The sequence below is a fragment of the Ursus maritimus genome, unplaced genomic scaffold (genome assembly GCF_017311325.1).
Source record: "Ursus maritimus isolate PB19 unplaced genomic scaffold, ASM1731132v1 scaffold_17, whole genome shotgun sequence".
In the NCBI taxonomy this organism is placed as follows: domain Eukaryota; kingdom Metazoa; phylum Chordata; class Mammalia; order Carnivora; family Ursidae; genus Ursus; species Ursus maritimus.
The window spans coordinates 29,655,570-29,668,584 of record NW_024424119.1 but is presented as its reverse complement, the minus strand read 5'-3'; the positions used below and the strand labels follow the sequence as shown (position 1 = coordinate 29,668,584).

Below are 13,015 nucleotides of genomic sequence, written 5' to 3'. Positions count from 1 at the left end.
TGATCTGTGGCTTCTAAAATAGAACTTTACCCCTTAAATTTTAGACTTTTGCCCAAGCTCAGTGTTCTGGCACCTCTTCTATTTCCTGGTCCCTCAGAAATTACTGGTAGTGCTTTACAATCACATCTGCAAGTTCCCACTAACCTTAAGAGGATGCTTTTTTATCTAAGCCTAGAAACAAATTCTTTTAACACATGGATGCTTTTTTGAGGGGGAGGGAGTGAACAACTCTGCACTTCTTTTCAGTGCCCTTATAACTAGGGTGACCATGTAATTTTTTCATCCAAACCAGGACATATGAGAGTGAAAGGAAACATTAGTAATAACTGCACTCAGACAAGAGATGTAAATCAAGACTGTCCCAGACAAACTGGGACGTATCATCACCCTACTCCTACCTGGACCTGTCCTACATTTTCGTGTTGGGGTATCATGCTTGTCAGAGATGAAAACGATTTACTCCCAAGCACTCACATGTCATCATTATATCACATTCTTAGTAAGAAGCCTTTTTAAAAAGTCATTTTAAGAATTCTTGGTATTTCTATCAAGTCTCCACTCATTTTAGTTGTCTTCCTAACATTACTCTTGTAGGTCCATGACACTTTTTCATTAATGTGCTGTTCCTTTAACCTTTGGGAAAAAATAGTAACAGTAGCCACTTCTATTTGTACAGTTACTAGGAGCCAGCCTCCACTCTAACCACTTAACATGTGTTAATTTTTTTCATCTTCATGACCACCCAGTAAAACAGGCAAGGTATCAACATGGAAGGGGAAATTCAAGGAGGGGAAGGCTAAAGAAGTCCCGAGTTGTTGACCCTCACCCTAACCCCAATAACAGGCAGCAATCTGTGTTATGAACAATTAACCTCGAGAGGAAAGAAAGGGAACTAATGTCCATGAAGAATTAGTAAGTGCCAAGCATTTTATTCCTTTTCATTCTTATCAACTCACCGAGAGGCTGTTTGGTGGGAAAAATACATGAACTTGGGTATTGGAGACCTTGGTCAAAATCCTGTCACAGGCCTACCTCTTAACTTCAGCTCTGCCCTTTCTAATTCCAGTCTCTGCCTGCCTAACAGAGCAATTAAATTCCGGATGCTACTCTGTTTTCAGTACTAGGCCACTGGATCATAAATCCTTGGGTGCCTACGGTTCTGACCCCATCAATCCTATGGCAAGACAGAAGATAAGCCCAAATTTTCCATTTCTTCAGTGGCTCAGGTCCTGTATCTTCTCTAAGTCACGACTTTTATCTGGAAAAAGAAGTATCTTTACCTCCAAAATCTTAAATTTTCAATTCATGGCTCCCAAGTCCTGTAGGTATTTTCCAGATTTCTTCTGTTGCATCACTCAGTCCTAGGTTAATATACAAAAGTGAATACTGAGCAAAGGTCTGAAATGTCTTAGAAGGCTTTTTCATACTTCCATACATATCCTCGAAAGATGGCACAGCACACATGCTAGGACCTCATCATTCATTACCTGGAAGTCACTCTTGGGGAGTATCATTTCTTTCCCCCCCACCTCATCACACCACAAATGAAAGAAGTTTATAGCTATGAAGTTATAAAACATTGCCGAATTCGCCACAAGTGAATGAAGCCAATGAACTGCAGTGGCTGAGAAATACTGTAGAAATGGAAAACTGGACCATGAAAGTCTTGGACACTAACAGGTAAGTTTCATGACTCTTTTCTCAGTGGGTTTTCAATAAATATTTATGGAATGAATAGCAGGACAGGAAGAAAGCAGGCATTCAGTATGAAACAGGGGATCACACAGCGGAGAGACAAGAAAGCACAAATCACTTCTTGCATGTAGAAAAGCAAAGCAAATATGCCAAATATACCCAGAACTCTCGCAAAGGTGAGGTTTACCAACTTCCTTGGCAAGGAAGGCAAAAGGAAGAACTCTGAAGGTTCTAACGGTCTTATCTGATATAAAGCAACACATCAATTTCTTTAAATAATTATTAAATTAAAAACCTGTATAACCACCCTAGTCTCTATTTCCATCCTACCAGCTTCATCACGGACAAGTTTAACTCCTTGGTTTCCTCTGAGCACACTACGCTCTTTCATGTGTCCAACCCTTTGTACATGCAATTCCTCTGCCACCCCAAAGCCCACAGCTCTGCCTTCAGCCAGCCATAACCTTCCAGGTGCTGGGAAAAGTACATGAACTTGGGTATTGGAGACCTTGGTCAAATCCTGTCACATGCCTACCTCTTGACACATGTCCCAGCAAACCTTCCACTTCTCTTCCAGGCATCAAACCACTATCTTCTGTGCCTTCACCCTACTTTGTTCATTCCTCTTAGGTACCTTAAGGTACCTACCACGTTACAATGATTTATTTGCTTTACATACCTGAATTCATTAGCTTGAATGATTTCCAGGGGTAGATTCTATAGGTCTATTATTTTTCTATGTTTGGCTCTGGCACGCAACACACAATAGGCATTCAATTCAAAGTTTGTTGAATGAATTTATTGCATGTTTCCTTATACAAGCACCACTCAACAACATTATGAATTCAGTAAGTTTTACAGAATTTGTAGAAATTCTCACCACTGGGCCTTTTCTTGTGCTGACCCTTGTTAACATCAAGGGTTTAACAATAAAATGGAAAATACCTTAGGGGGTTAATGAAACCCAGGTAAACATCTTTTTAATGATTAACCATAGTACAAGAAAATCTCAAGTACTTGAGAAATGTATGAATAACATGTACTCTTGAGTTGTTTTTCTCAAATATTTATTAGTCGAGTTTCTCGCAGGAGCTAGACAATGATCCATTCAAGGCTGGAGTATCTGTGCTGCTGAAGAAAAGTCCCCATGCTCTGGCTCTCAGATGCACAGGTGACAAGACTGACATTGTTTCACAGGTGAAGAAATTAAATGTACTTTCTTCTGGGGGGACAAAAGATTTTCCTTAAGAAACAACTTTTAGGCTGACTAGTTGTGTAAAATGTAGTATTACAGAATTTTCATCTGGACAAATGTAAACAGCTTATTACCAGTTTGTAACTTCACAGAAAAACCTTAAAATCATTTTTATGGAATGTCTGATTCTCACTGGCATTGTCAGGTGGTGAGTAGTTGAGTTTGAAGAAATAAAGCTGGGGCCAGAATATGGAAAGCTGTGAATGCCAAACAGAAGGATTTGAACTTACTGAATATTCAGTGGGAGCCACTGGATGTATTTCAGCAGAAAAATGGAAGAGGGCACTGATGTGAGGAATGGCTTAAAGTTGGGGAAAATGAGGTAGCGGGTGTGAGGTAACACAGTCGTTTCCTAGAGTTATGACCATGAATATATTTAGAAATAGATGCAACTAACATTCTAAGTAGAACTGGCAGGAGGACCCAGTAAGAGGCTAGATACGAAGAATGGAGAGTGTCAAGCTGCGAACCACTGAAGTTTATGGTTGGCAAATCCCTGGCTGGAATAGGAGAAGGCAACCACCACCAAGAAAAAGCTCACCGTGAGAGAGACAAAGCCAAAATTAGCACTCTGATCTCCTGATCCCCCATCCAATTTTCTTTTCACTATAGCTACTGCCTGATCTGGAATTTAAGCTGGTCCGAAAGACCATAAGCCTCAGCATGCAACTTGATACGGCATAACAAAACCTCAGTTAAATTACTTTGAGGGTTTTTTTTTTCTTAGACCTTGGTATAATTCTAGCTGTTGTGCCAACTAGCTTTGATCTTGGGCAAATAATTTTTATTCAATTTATTTCTTTTGTTAAATTTCCACAGATACATTTCTTATCTCCAAAAATAAATAATTTCTTTGAGAGTGGTGATGTGGATAATAATGTTCATCTTCTGCCATTGATTGTTTATAATACCCAAGAAGTTCCTCTGTAAAACGGTGTCAAATTAATAAATATAAATAGCAAGAACCACCTGTTAGAAACAAAATGTTAAAAACACAAACAGAACCTGAATTGTTTACATTAATTTAGGCTCCCAGGGAAGCTTTCCTACCTTATATTAGTCCTATGATTGCTTACGAACACTGTCTAACATTCATAAGTACCTGAGAGCCAAAGCCACATTGTACTTTAATACAAGAGAAGAACATGTCCATTTCACAGGAGAACCTTTTCCCCAGGCTTTTCATCATCCTTCCTCCCAGATTTTATGTGGCAGCAATGAAAGGCAAAGGAGACCCTGAGAAACACCTTTCAGTTTTAAGTGAACTTAAAGCATGGCTTGGTTTGGCTTCTGTTCTTCACTGCAGAGAAATGCTGTACGTTACATACTTACATTTCAGGTTTCCTCACCTTCCTGGGATTGATATCACCAGTATTCGGTCCTTATTCCTGTGCAAACTACTTACGACACTTACAGGCAGCCCACAGAGAAAGGTTTTTGGACTCGTAGGATCCTCCCTTTACAGCATTCAGCTTCACTATGAAAGTTCTCGCTCCAGGAACTCTGGCCAGCGTACCCCCTTTCGGGGCACCTCAGGTTACTGGCTCCAGCATAGGTGGGTGGGAAAGCTAAGCCAGGAGAAGAAAAGCAAAACCGAGAATGGAAAAGAGGGGAGGTCACAAGGACAAGGGAGTGTAACCCGTGACTAATCAACACTGAGATGGCTCTTCCATGCCGTTTGCAAAATATCTTCGGAGGCAATTCCAAAATGTTCTAAGTAATACTAGCGTCACTACAGTAAGTACGTGGCTTCCCAAGAGTACCATTTTAAAAGACAGTAATCATTTCATTCTATGAGTTATGATAGATCTTTAAAAACAGACTTTTAATATAAAAAAGCACTGCTGAAGAGATGGCTATAACCCATGGAATACAAAGGAATTTGTAGGATGTGTAGGTGGGACGGAAACATTTTTAATTTTACAGTCTAAGGACCAAATTCAGCACTAGGTACTTCTGCACCAGCCGCTATTAAAAACTTTGAGGCTGCAGGACACTTTGGGACAAAAGATTAAAAAAAAAAAAAAAAGCTGCGAACAAATGGCACATGTGACTTCACAGCAAGCCTGCCTTATAGAACATACCGGAGTCGGGGTGAAGCAGGACGGATGGCCTACCTCGATTTTATATACAGAAGCAGCATAGTAGGAGAGCAACAGGAATTTTTATAGTTCAAGAGACCTAGTGAACACCCACCTTGTTTCAACCTTTTACAGCTGAATAACTCTCTGTAAGTCACTTAACTTCTCTGAGACTCAGTTTCCTGACCTGTAAAATGCCTACTGAAGTGCCTGGAAAACAGAAGATATTCAATACACATCAGTTCCTCCATACGGTGTTTTCTTCTTTTCAAACTAAGGTTCACAACCTATTGGTAGATTATGAAATCAATTTGGTAGGTTGCAACCAGCAATATTTTAAAAACTGAAATAAAAAACATCAGAGTACACTACACATAATGGTATTCTCCATTATACATATGCTGAGTTTTGATATAAACGCATTTTTTACTGTGGATTACAACTACAGTTTCAAAGTCTCTGCTCTACAGAGAAATTCTCAGATTATTATATCAAAAAGTCTTTAGAAAAACAAAAAAGGTCTTTAGGAAGCACTGCCTTTATTCAAATAACCTCTGTATTCCACCCCCCCCAACATTCTGTACTTTCCACCCCGTGATTTAATTTTTTAACTGGAAGTTTGTACCTCTGTAAATTTTAAGAACTTGATCAAAGTGACCCTTACCTTCTAACTTGAATCTAGTAAAAGTAAGACATGAATCACAAAGAAGATGAATTTAATCTGATACCCTAGGGCATTAATTCAGTTTAAGATTGGTTTCTGTGTTACATTAATTCATACCTCTAAACACTTTGTAGTTTTAGGTATATCATTTATAGTTGATTAAACACTTCTACAAATTTCTACAAAAAGTTATCTATTAGATTCTACTATGGGGAAATTAGATACAATTTCTAAATGATTTTAAATTATAAAACTTTTTAAAAGGACTGCAGTTTGCCTGAGCGTGAAGACTACTGGAATAACACCCAGTCCTGATGAGCCTATCTGAGCACATACAGTGGTGCCCCGAACTGCTGATGAAAAATGACAGATCCTCACACGAAATGTAAACTTCAGTTACAGGCCGCCTCTCTCCTCCAGTTCCCAGTGTAAAACTAGCGTGACATGATAGTGAGTCCTAGTGCCATTAAGATGGTGAGCCAAAGGTAAGGGGGATCTGGGTGGCAGAGTGGGTTAAGAGTCCAACTCTTGTTTTTGGCTCAGGTCGTGATCTCAGGGTCGCGGAATCAAGCCCCGCATCGGGCTCCACGTGCTCAGTGTGGAGTCTGCTTGAGACTCTCTCCCTCTCCCTCTGCCCCTCCCGCTCACGCTGTCTTTCTCTCTCTAAAATAAATCAACCTTAAAAAAAAAAGATGGTGGACTAAAAAGCATAGCCAATTGTGGGTTGGTGGAGTGGGAATGATACAGGACAATGAAGACTGGGCCATGTTGAAGGGGAGAATACTTAGAAATTACAGAATTCAGTGATACAGCTGAATCTTGATGTAACTATACCTTAAATTTAGAATTTTAGCTCCAGGCCAGACTGGCCATTGTTAGAGTTACCCACGGGACTGACGTTGAGCAATCTTGTTTTAAATAAGCACCCTGGGTGAATCTGATCCTCATTCTGGTCTGAATACCCTGTGTTAAAGGGACAGCAAAGATCAGAAAATATTTTAAAAGGTGGGTTCCAAGCTAATTATGCTAACCTTACAGGTATCCAATATCAAATACTGCATCAGAATCTGACACTTCTTCAAAGCACCTGCTTCCTGGCATTATACTGAAGATACAAGTCAGCAGACAGCAATACTTGATGTTTTCCAGTTATTTAATGCCAGTAAGAAATGGTGCTTTCTCTTCATTAGAATTCATTGGTGAGGGTCAAAAAAGTGTGAGAGAGAAAAAGTGTGTGAGTGCCTATATTAGACAAGTAAAAGTAGCAAGCAAACAATAAAAATTATTAAGAGTAAACTCAATAAGAGAGGTGATAAACCAACCATTCAACCACCTGAAGAATCTGGCTCCTGAGCTCACACATTTTGTGGTACAGGGGCCCATTCCTCTGCTCTCAGAAAACAGTAAAGATTAAGGCAAAAGGTGGCTCCTTCCTACTTCAAATGAATTGGGGATACAGGGTGAGGCTACCTGTGATTTTCAATTCCTTTTTCACAAAATTAAAACCTTTTTGCTACTTGAGATAGACGCTGGGGTGGGCTGGGCCATGCTTGCTGTCAGTGTCAAGTGTTGGGCTTAGCACCACAAATCCTTCCTCAGGATCAGTCTTGGCACCAGGCTTTGTCTATCATCTTGAATGTGAGAAAAGACAAGAACACCATTCTTGGGAAGAAATAACAGCTGCGAAAAGTAAAGTAAAGCATGAGACAGCAAAGCCTGGAGAAAAGGATGGTAGTAACAGAAGTGAGGTAGAAAGCTAGTTCTTAGCTCCCCAAAGGACTAGCTGAGAAGACTTAGGGTCAGAGACTCCCTGTAAGGCCGGTACATCAGTCTCTTGAAATTGATGCCCCAAGAAATGATCTGGTGTCCCTCTGCCCTCTGCTTATTTTTTACCTCAAACTCTATTGAACAATGCTGGAAATGTTCGGAGATTTCTCTTCCTTTCTTTCTCTCTGTAACCTAGAGGTTATAAGAAAGGATAAACACAGATGGGAGACAATACAAGAAAGCAGATTATGAAAAAAGTCCTCATTACACATGGGTACAATTCACCCCACAAGTCAAAGAACTTTTCAGAATTACAAGGGAGGGAAGGCAGAGGGCACTAGGTCTTTGAGGTGTTAAGAGACAGGCTCACAGACCAAGCTTAGTGACTGGCTTAACAGTCTCCTATCACTTGAGAAGCCAGTGTCACAAATTAAGATATCTCAAAGAGAAGTTGCACCTCTCTTTCCATTTTCTTACACTATTAGTATCCTTCACCAGAAAATACCGGTGGACCAAACTGTACTAGGGTCCACCAAATGGACTCCATTATGTAATTCTCCTGTGCCCCTCACTAGATCCTGATTTCCTTATTTGATAAGAAAGGCTCCTGAACTCCCCATTCTTTTTTTTTTGTTGTTGTTAACAGGCCTAAATAACCTCCTATATTTAGGAGATAGATACGCATATTTATAATACACTTAGCCTTACGGTCTCTAAGTCAGGGTTATGGAATAGACTAATCTTCCATAACCCATCATGTCCATACATCTCGAGTCCTTATCAAAGTTATAAATTCATTTTTCACATTTCCAGGCAGAAAATCTGCTCCTTGGCAGTCTTTAAACTTTACCTGACAACATTACACACCCTCAGCCCAGGCTCCTCAATCTCCTAACATCTCCATTCACACTCCAGCAAACAACAAAATATATCCACTTATCACAGTTCAATCCCATTTGAGCATCTACAACCACTATCTTGATATAATCATGTTCCAAAAGCCGACTGAGTGTCCAACAGCAGCAAAGGTCCTCATTAGGATAAACATGTTGGCGCCAATAATACTGAAGTTTGGTTTTTAACTGCATTTTTTGTCAGTTTGGCTGGGAAGATCTGGACAGCTGGAAGCGAGCTTCTCCATCATTTTCTGTTTCTTTCTTTGTATCAATTTTCCACCTGTGAAGCCCAACACCCCACCACCAAGTGCAGCTGCAATTCCTGCCACTTTGAAGCCTGCAAGGAGGCCAATCGGACCCCCCACCACTCCTCCGATGAGTGCACCTGCCACAGGCAGAGCTGCCAGCTTGTATTTTGCAGCCTGTAAAAAATAAATAAATAAAAATTCAATTTAGAAATTGAGTTGAGAATATCTGCCTGTGGTGATGTGCATTTTCCTCTCATTACTCCTGGCAATGCCTCTTTAACTCTTGGTACATAATTAACCTTAGAGATGGAGGAGTGGGGGCAGTATTCCACAGGTATTACAATTGCTCCTGATCTCAGAACTTGGAGAAATGAGCTACAAAAAGTGGACTACTACAGATTGATTTTGCTTGCAAAACAATCAATCCACTAACTATCTAGCAAGCTTATTTAAACGGTTTCAGCTGCTATAGATATCCCCAAAGCTTTTATGTTGCATAGAGATTATCCCGTGCTGTATACCTGGGGTTAAAAGCAATATTCTATGGAAAATAGATGGTCCCACTCCACATGTACTGTCACATCCCTACACTCTTGCCCCTCCTGGATTCTGGCAACACTCTCTACTTCACTCCCTGAGCCTCTGCAAATATTCCCTTATAATACCGAAATACCTTATCGTGAGTGGGGCTTTGGTTTATTCCCTAAAAAAATTCTCTCTTGACAGAATGAATCTAAGAGTAGAATATTACAACAGTCATTGATTTCTTGCACTACCTACGTGTCATTTGTTCCTTATTTCCTTAATTGCTGGCTCCCTCCACATTAAAGAGAGCAGATCAATTGGGTTAATACTAGAGATTCCTGGGAGCCAGAGTACCATTGATTTGTCAGCAGGAGCAGAATCTTACCTTCCCCAAGTTTTTGGTTCCCTCTTCAACATTCACAGCAGCTCTGTTGACATGGTCTTCAATGCTGTCAATCTTCTCCTGCTGAGACTAGATGCAAAGGAATTATGAGTGAGCGTTCCTGCTGGGGAGCAGCAGTCAGCCAATACACACTATTTTAATTCCTGTAATCAGGATCCCGTGTACTGCAGCCTTGCAGGCTGAATAGTGGTTCATTACTAGCGTCTGATAAACTATGTCAAAAGTACAAATTCACTTGTATAAAAAAAATGAGGGTGACTTAATTATTAGATAATAAAAGGGCGGCACCTTTATATGAAAAAGCATCTCACATTAAAATTCATTCAAACATACAAACATATTATTCTCCAAATGAATCTACTTCGTAAGAGAAGAAAAATCCAAATAAGCATTTACATGTCATGTTGAGGCTGATGATAAAAAACAAAAACAGAATCAAACAAAAAACCTCTTTAACTTATCTTCCTTGAAGATTCGAAGATTTAAAACAGGCAAATTTGCCTCAGGAGTAAAATGGCCTTGGAGCCAATAAATACAAATGATTACATTTTAAAAATGAGAATACGATTTGACCATGAAAACTTTTCACTTGTGATACGCAGTAAGGAGCAGTAAATGAATTTACTGTTCTGAGTTTCACACCTGTACACTTTAATACATTTTAAAATCTGACAAGTTAAAATGTTTCAGATCGAAGATATTAATAAAGCATTCTACAAAAAATGGCAACACCTGCGCTGACACAACAGAACTTGTGACTCATGGAACCTCTGGGTAGAAGGAATGACTTTTCCCCACTACATTTCTCACAAGTGGTTACTGAACCTCAGCTCAAACACCTCCAGTGATGAGAACTCATTACCTGCCACAGGAACATATTCCCATTTTAAATAAAATTTAGACAGAATTTATATACAATAACATGCACCCATTTTAAGGGTATTGAATGATGAATTCTGACAAATGTATAAAACCATCACATCAGTACATAGACTAGGGTTTTGTTTGTTTGTTTTTAAAGATTCATTTATTCATTTTAGAGAGAGTGCGAGAGAGCGAAAGAGAGAGTGAGCGCATGTGCAGGCAGTGGGGAGGGGTAGAGGGAGTGGGAGGGAGAGAGTCTTAAGCAGACTCCATGCTGAGCGCAGAGCCCAACACGGGGCTCGATTCTATGATCCTGAGATCATGACCTGAGCTAAAACCAAGAGTTGGACGCTTAACCGACTGAGCCACCCAGGCACCCCTAAGTTTTTCTTTTTATTTAATTCACAGAAAAAAGAAGAGAATCCCTCTTTCATCCCAGCTAAATCCCACTTCTACAATGACTGTGAAATAATTCAACTTTAATCCTGAAGCATTTGACTGCCCTCTTAACTTACAATGAATCGGATGTAACACTCTTCTAACTCCAACCATCATACAAGAACATGAAACACAACACGGCTGATTTCTTCCCCACAGTTGCTTCCTATCAGCATTATTGACATTCCTTCCCTCCTCATACCCAAGTATGTACCTTTTCACCGGTAGACCTTTCATGGGTATCCCTTCATTCCTGTATCCGCCACTGCTATTCCTGACATCTCTAACGCCCTAAAAAAGTCCTTTATCAGGTTCCCTTTTAGCATTTCTGTCAGAGACAAGTACAACAGTGATTCTCACATGTGGGTGTGCACCAGAATCACCCAGACGACTTATTAAAGCACACTGCTGGGTCCCAGCCCCAGAGTTTCTGATTCCGTAGACTTCAGGTGAAGCCTGAGAATCTGCACGTCTTATAAGTTCCCAGGGGATGCTGCAAGTCCATGATTCTCACACTTTAAAAACCACTAATATATGTACACAATTGGATTAAGGGCACAACCTTCTTGGCTGGATGTCCTGTGTTCAAATGCCAGCACTGTGTGCCCTTGGACAAATCACTCAAGCTCTCCAGGTGTCGATATTCTCATCTCTCAAGTGAGGATAATTACATACCGCATATACCTCATAGAGCTGAAGTGAGGGTAAACTGAGGCAGGGTCTGGAGAGTGTGAGGAGAAAAACAAAGTCATCCTGATCTTCTATAGAAACCATAACTCCCATCTTTCTTTTCTAAAAAGTATATTAGACTTTTTCCTATGAGGCTTGAAAACTCTTGGGCATTAAAACATTAGATCTCTTCTAGCCATTCATTCATTCAGTTTTCATTTTCCTCAGACAATAAACTTTTTTAATGTTAGCTTTCTTCTTCCAACCCATAGAAGCATTAAGTGCCAACACTAGTAACATCCAACCTGTTGGGATTTCTGACACTGAATTTCTATCATTGTTTCTATTTGGGACATCCCTAACACTTTCCATTTTTGCCTGAAAGTCTGTGCTAGCAGATAAATCACAGGTGTGATCACCAACCTTCACATCTCAATGAGCTGAGGGGTAGAGGGAAAATAGCCAATAAGTCACCTTTCTCTCAGGCCCCAAATAATTTTCCTATACCTTCCAACCTCCCCTTTTTGCTTCTGATTTGCTTATGTTTGCTTTCATCTGCCTGGGCCTCCCACACCTGACAATCTTCAAACTCCCTTCTTGACAGATTATACTTTGGCCCCTCATATATGTTCTCAGCATCCCTTTAACAAGGAGTTAAGCCATACATGAAAGACACTAGTGTTTCTCTAAAGTAATATAAAGACTCTTCCCTTTGTAAAGGAAAAGAATTCTCAAAGGCTCTAAGAATATGTCTATGGATTTCATTTTAAAAAACAGTGAATTAAGTCCCCTTATCTTCCTGAAAAAAATAACTGAATCTTAATAAGTAGTTATAGGAGCATCTAAGATTCTGGGAAAAAAATGTGATTAAGTTAATGTCACGTAGAATGCAATTTGGGCATTTGAAGTCAAAACTAATGAACTGTTTTCCCTTGAATTCTTGATGTGGACACTTGTGTACCCAGCATCCTCTGTATCAAGCAACAGTAATACTTTCAACAAATCCATCCCCAAATCTACTTACATCAATAAAAATACTCTCCCTTTGAGAGTCTTGCTAGTAGTTGTATAGTTTTATTAATGTGCTAAAAGCTATGGGTTTCTTTAAGAAGCTATTTCCAAAACTGTGGTTATTCTCCTTTATTCCTGACTCTCAATTACAGCCATTTTTCAAGGCTAGCTCTAGTCTTAGATCTTGGCCAAGCCAGGAAACACTGAGCTACCCTGGTTCTGAAGTCCAAAAGTATGTAATCTGTAATTCTTAATCATAGGCCAAAAATAATACACATAGAAAAGCCCAGAAACATACAAACACTACTATATACAGAGTCCAAGATTATATTGGCCTAGAGTAGGCAATAAACAGTGTAGGTAAGTAGGATGCTGAAATCACGGGATTCAGCAATAGGAGAGGGGACTGTAGGGACTATAGTACTAAAATGTCTAAAAGTAACAGTGGTAGAACTCTAAGCAAGGAGCCAAAGAAGGACTTCCATAAGGGAGGGACAAA

The 13,015-nt window shown here is 39.8% G+C and overlaps 1 protein-coding gene across 5 annotated transcripts in view; it reads right to left on the bottom strand.

The window, feature by feature from the left end:
- STX17 (syntaxin 17) overlaps positions 1 to 13,015 on the bottom strand; it is a 62,450-nt gene that overhangs the window by 3,224 nt on the left and 46,211 nt on the right. The window contains exons 7-10 of one of the 5 annotated variants that reach the window (XR_005835221.1): positions 9,517 to 9,603; positions 7,589 to 8,780; positions 5,147 to 5,241; positions 2,473 to 4,518 (exon numbers count right to left, since the gene is read on the bottom strand). Coding sequence is in view for 1 of the 5 variants with exons in the window: in XM_040631664.1 (XP_040487598.1) it covers positions 8,541 to 8,780; positions 9,517 to 9,603 (327 nt within the window). In the remaining 4 variants the exon portion in view is untranslated. Of the gene's footprint in view, positions 1 to 1,280; positions 1,362 to 2,472; positions 8,781 to 9,516; positions 9,604 to 13,015 lie in introns of those variants that run through there. The other 4 variants (XR_005835220.1, XR_005835219.1, XR_005835218.1 and 1 more) reach the window with 4 other exon arrangements.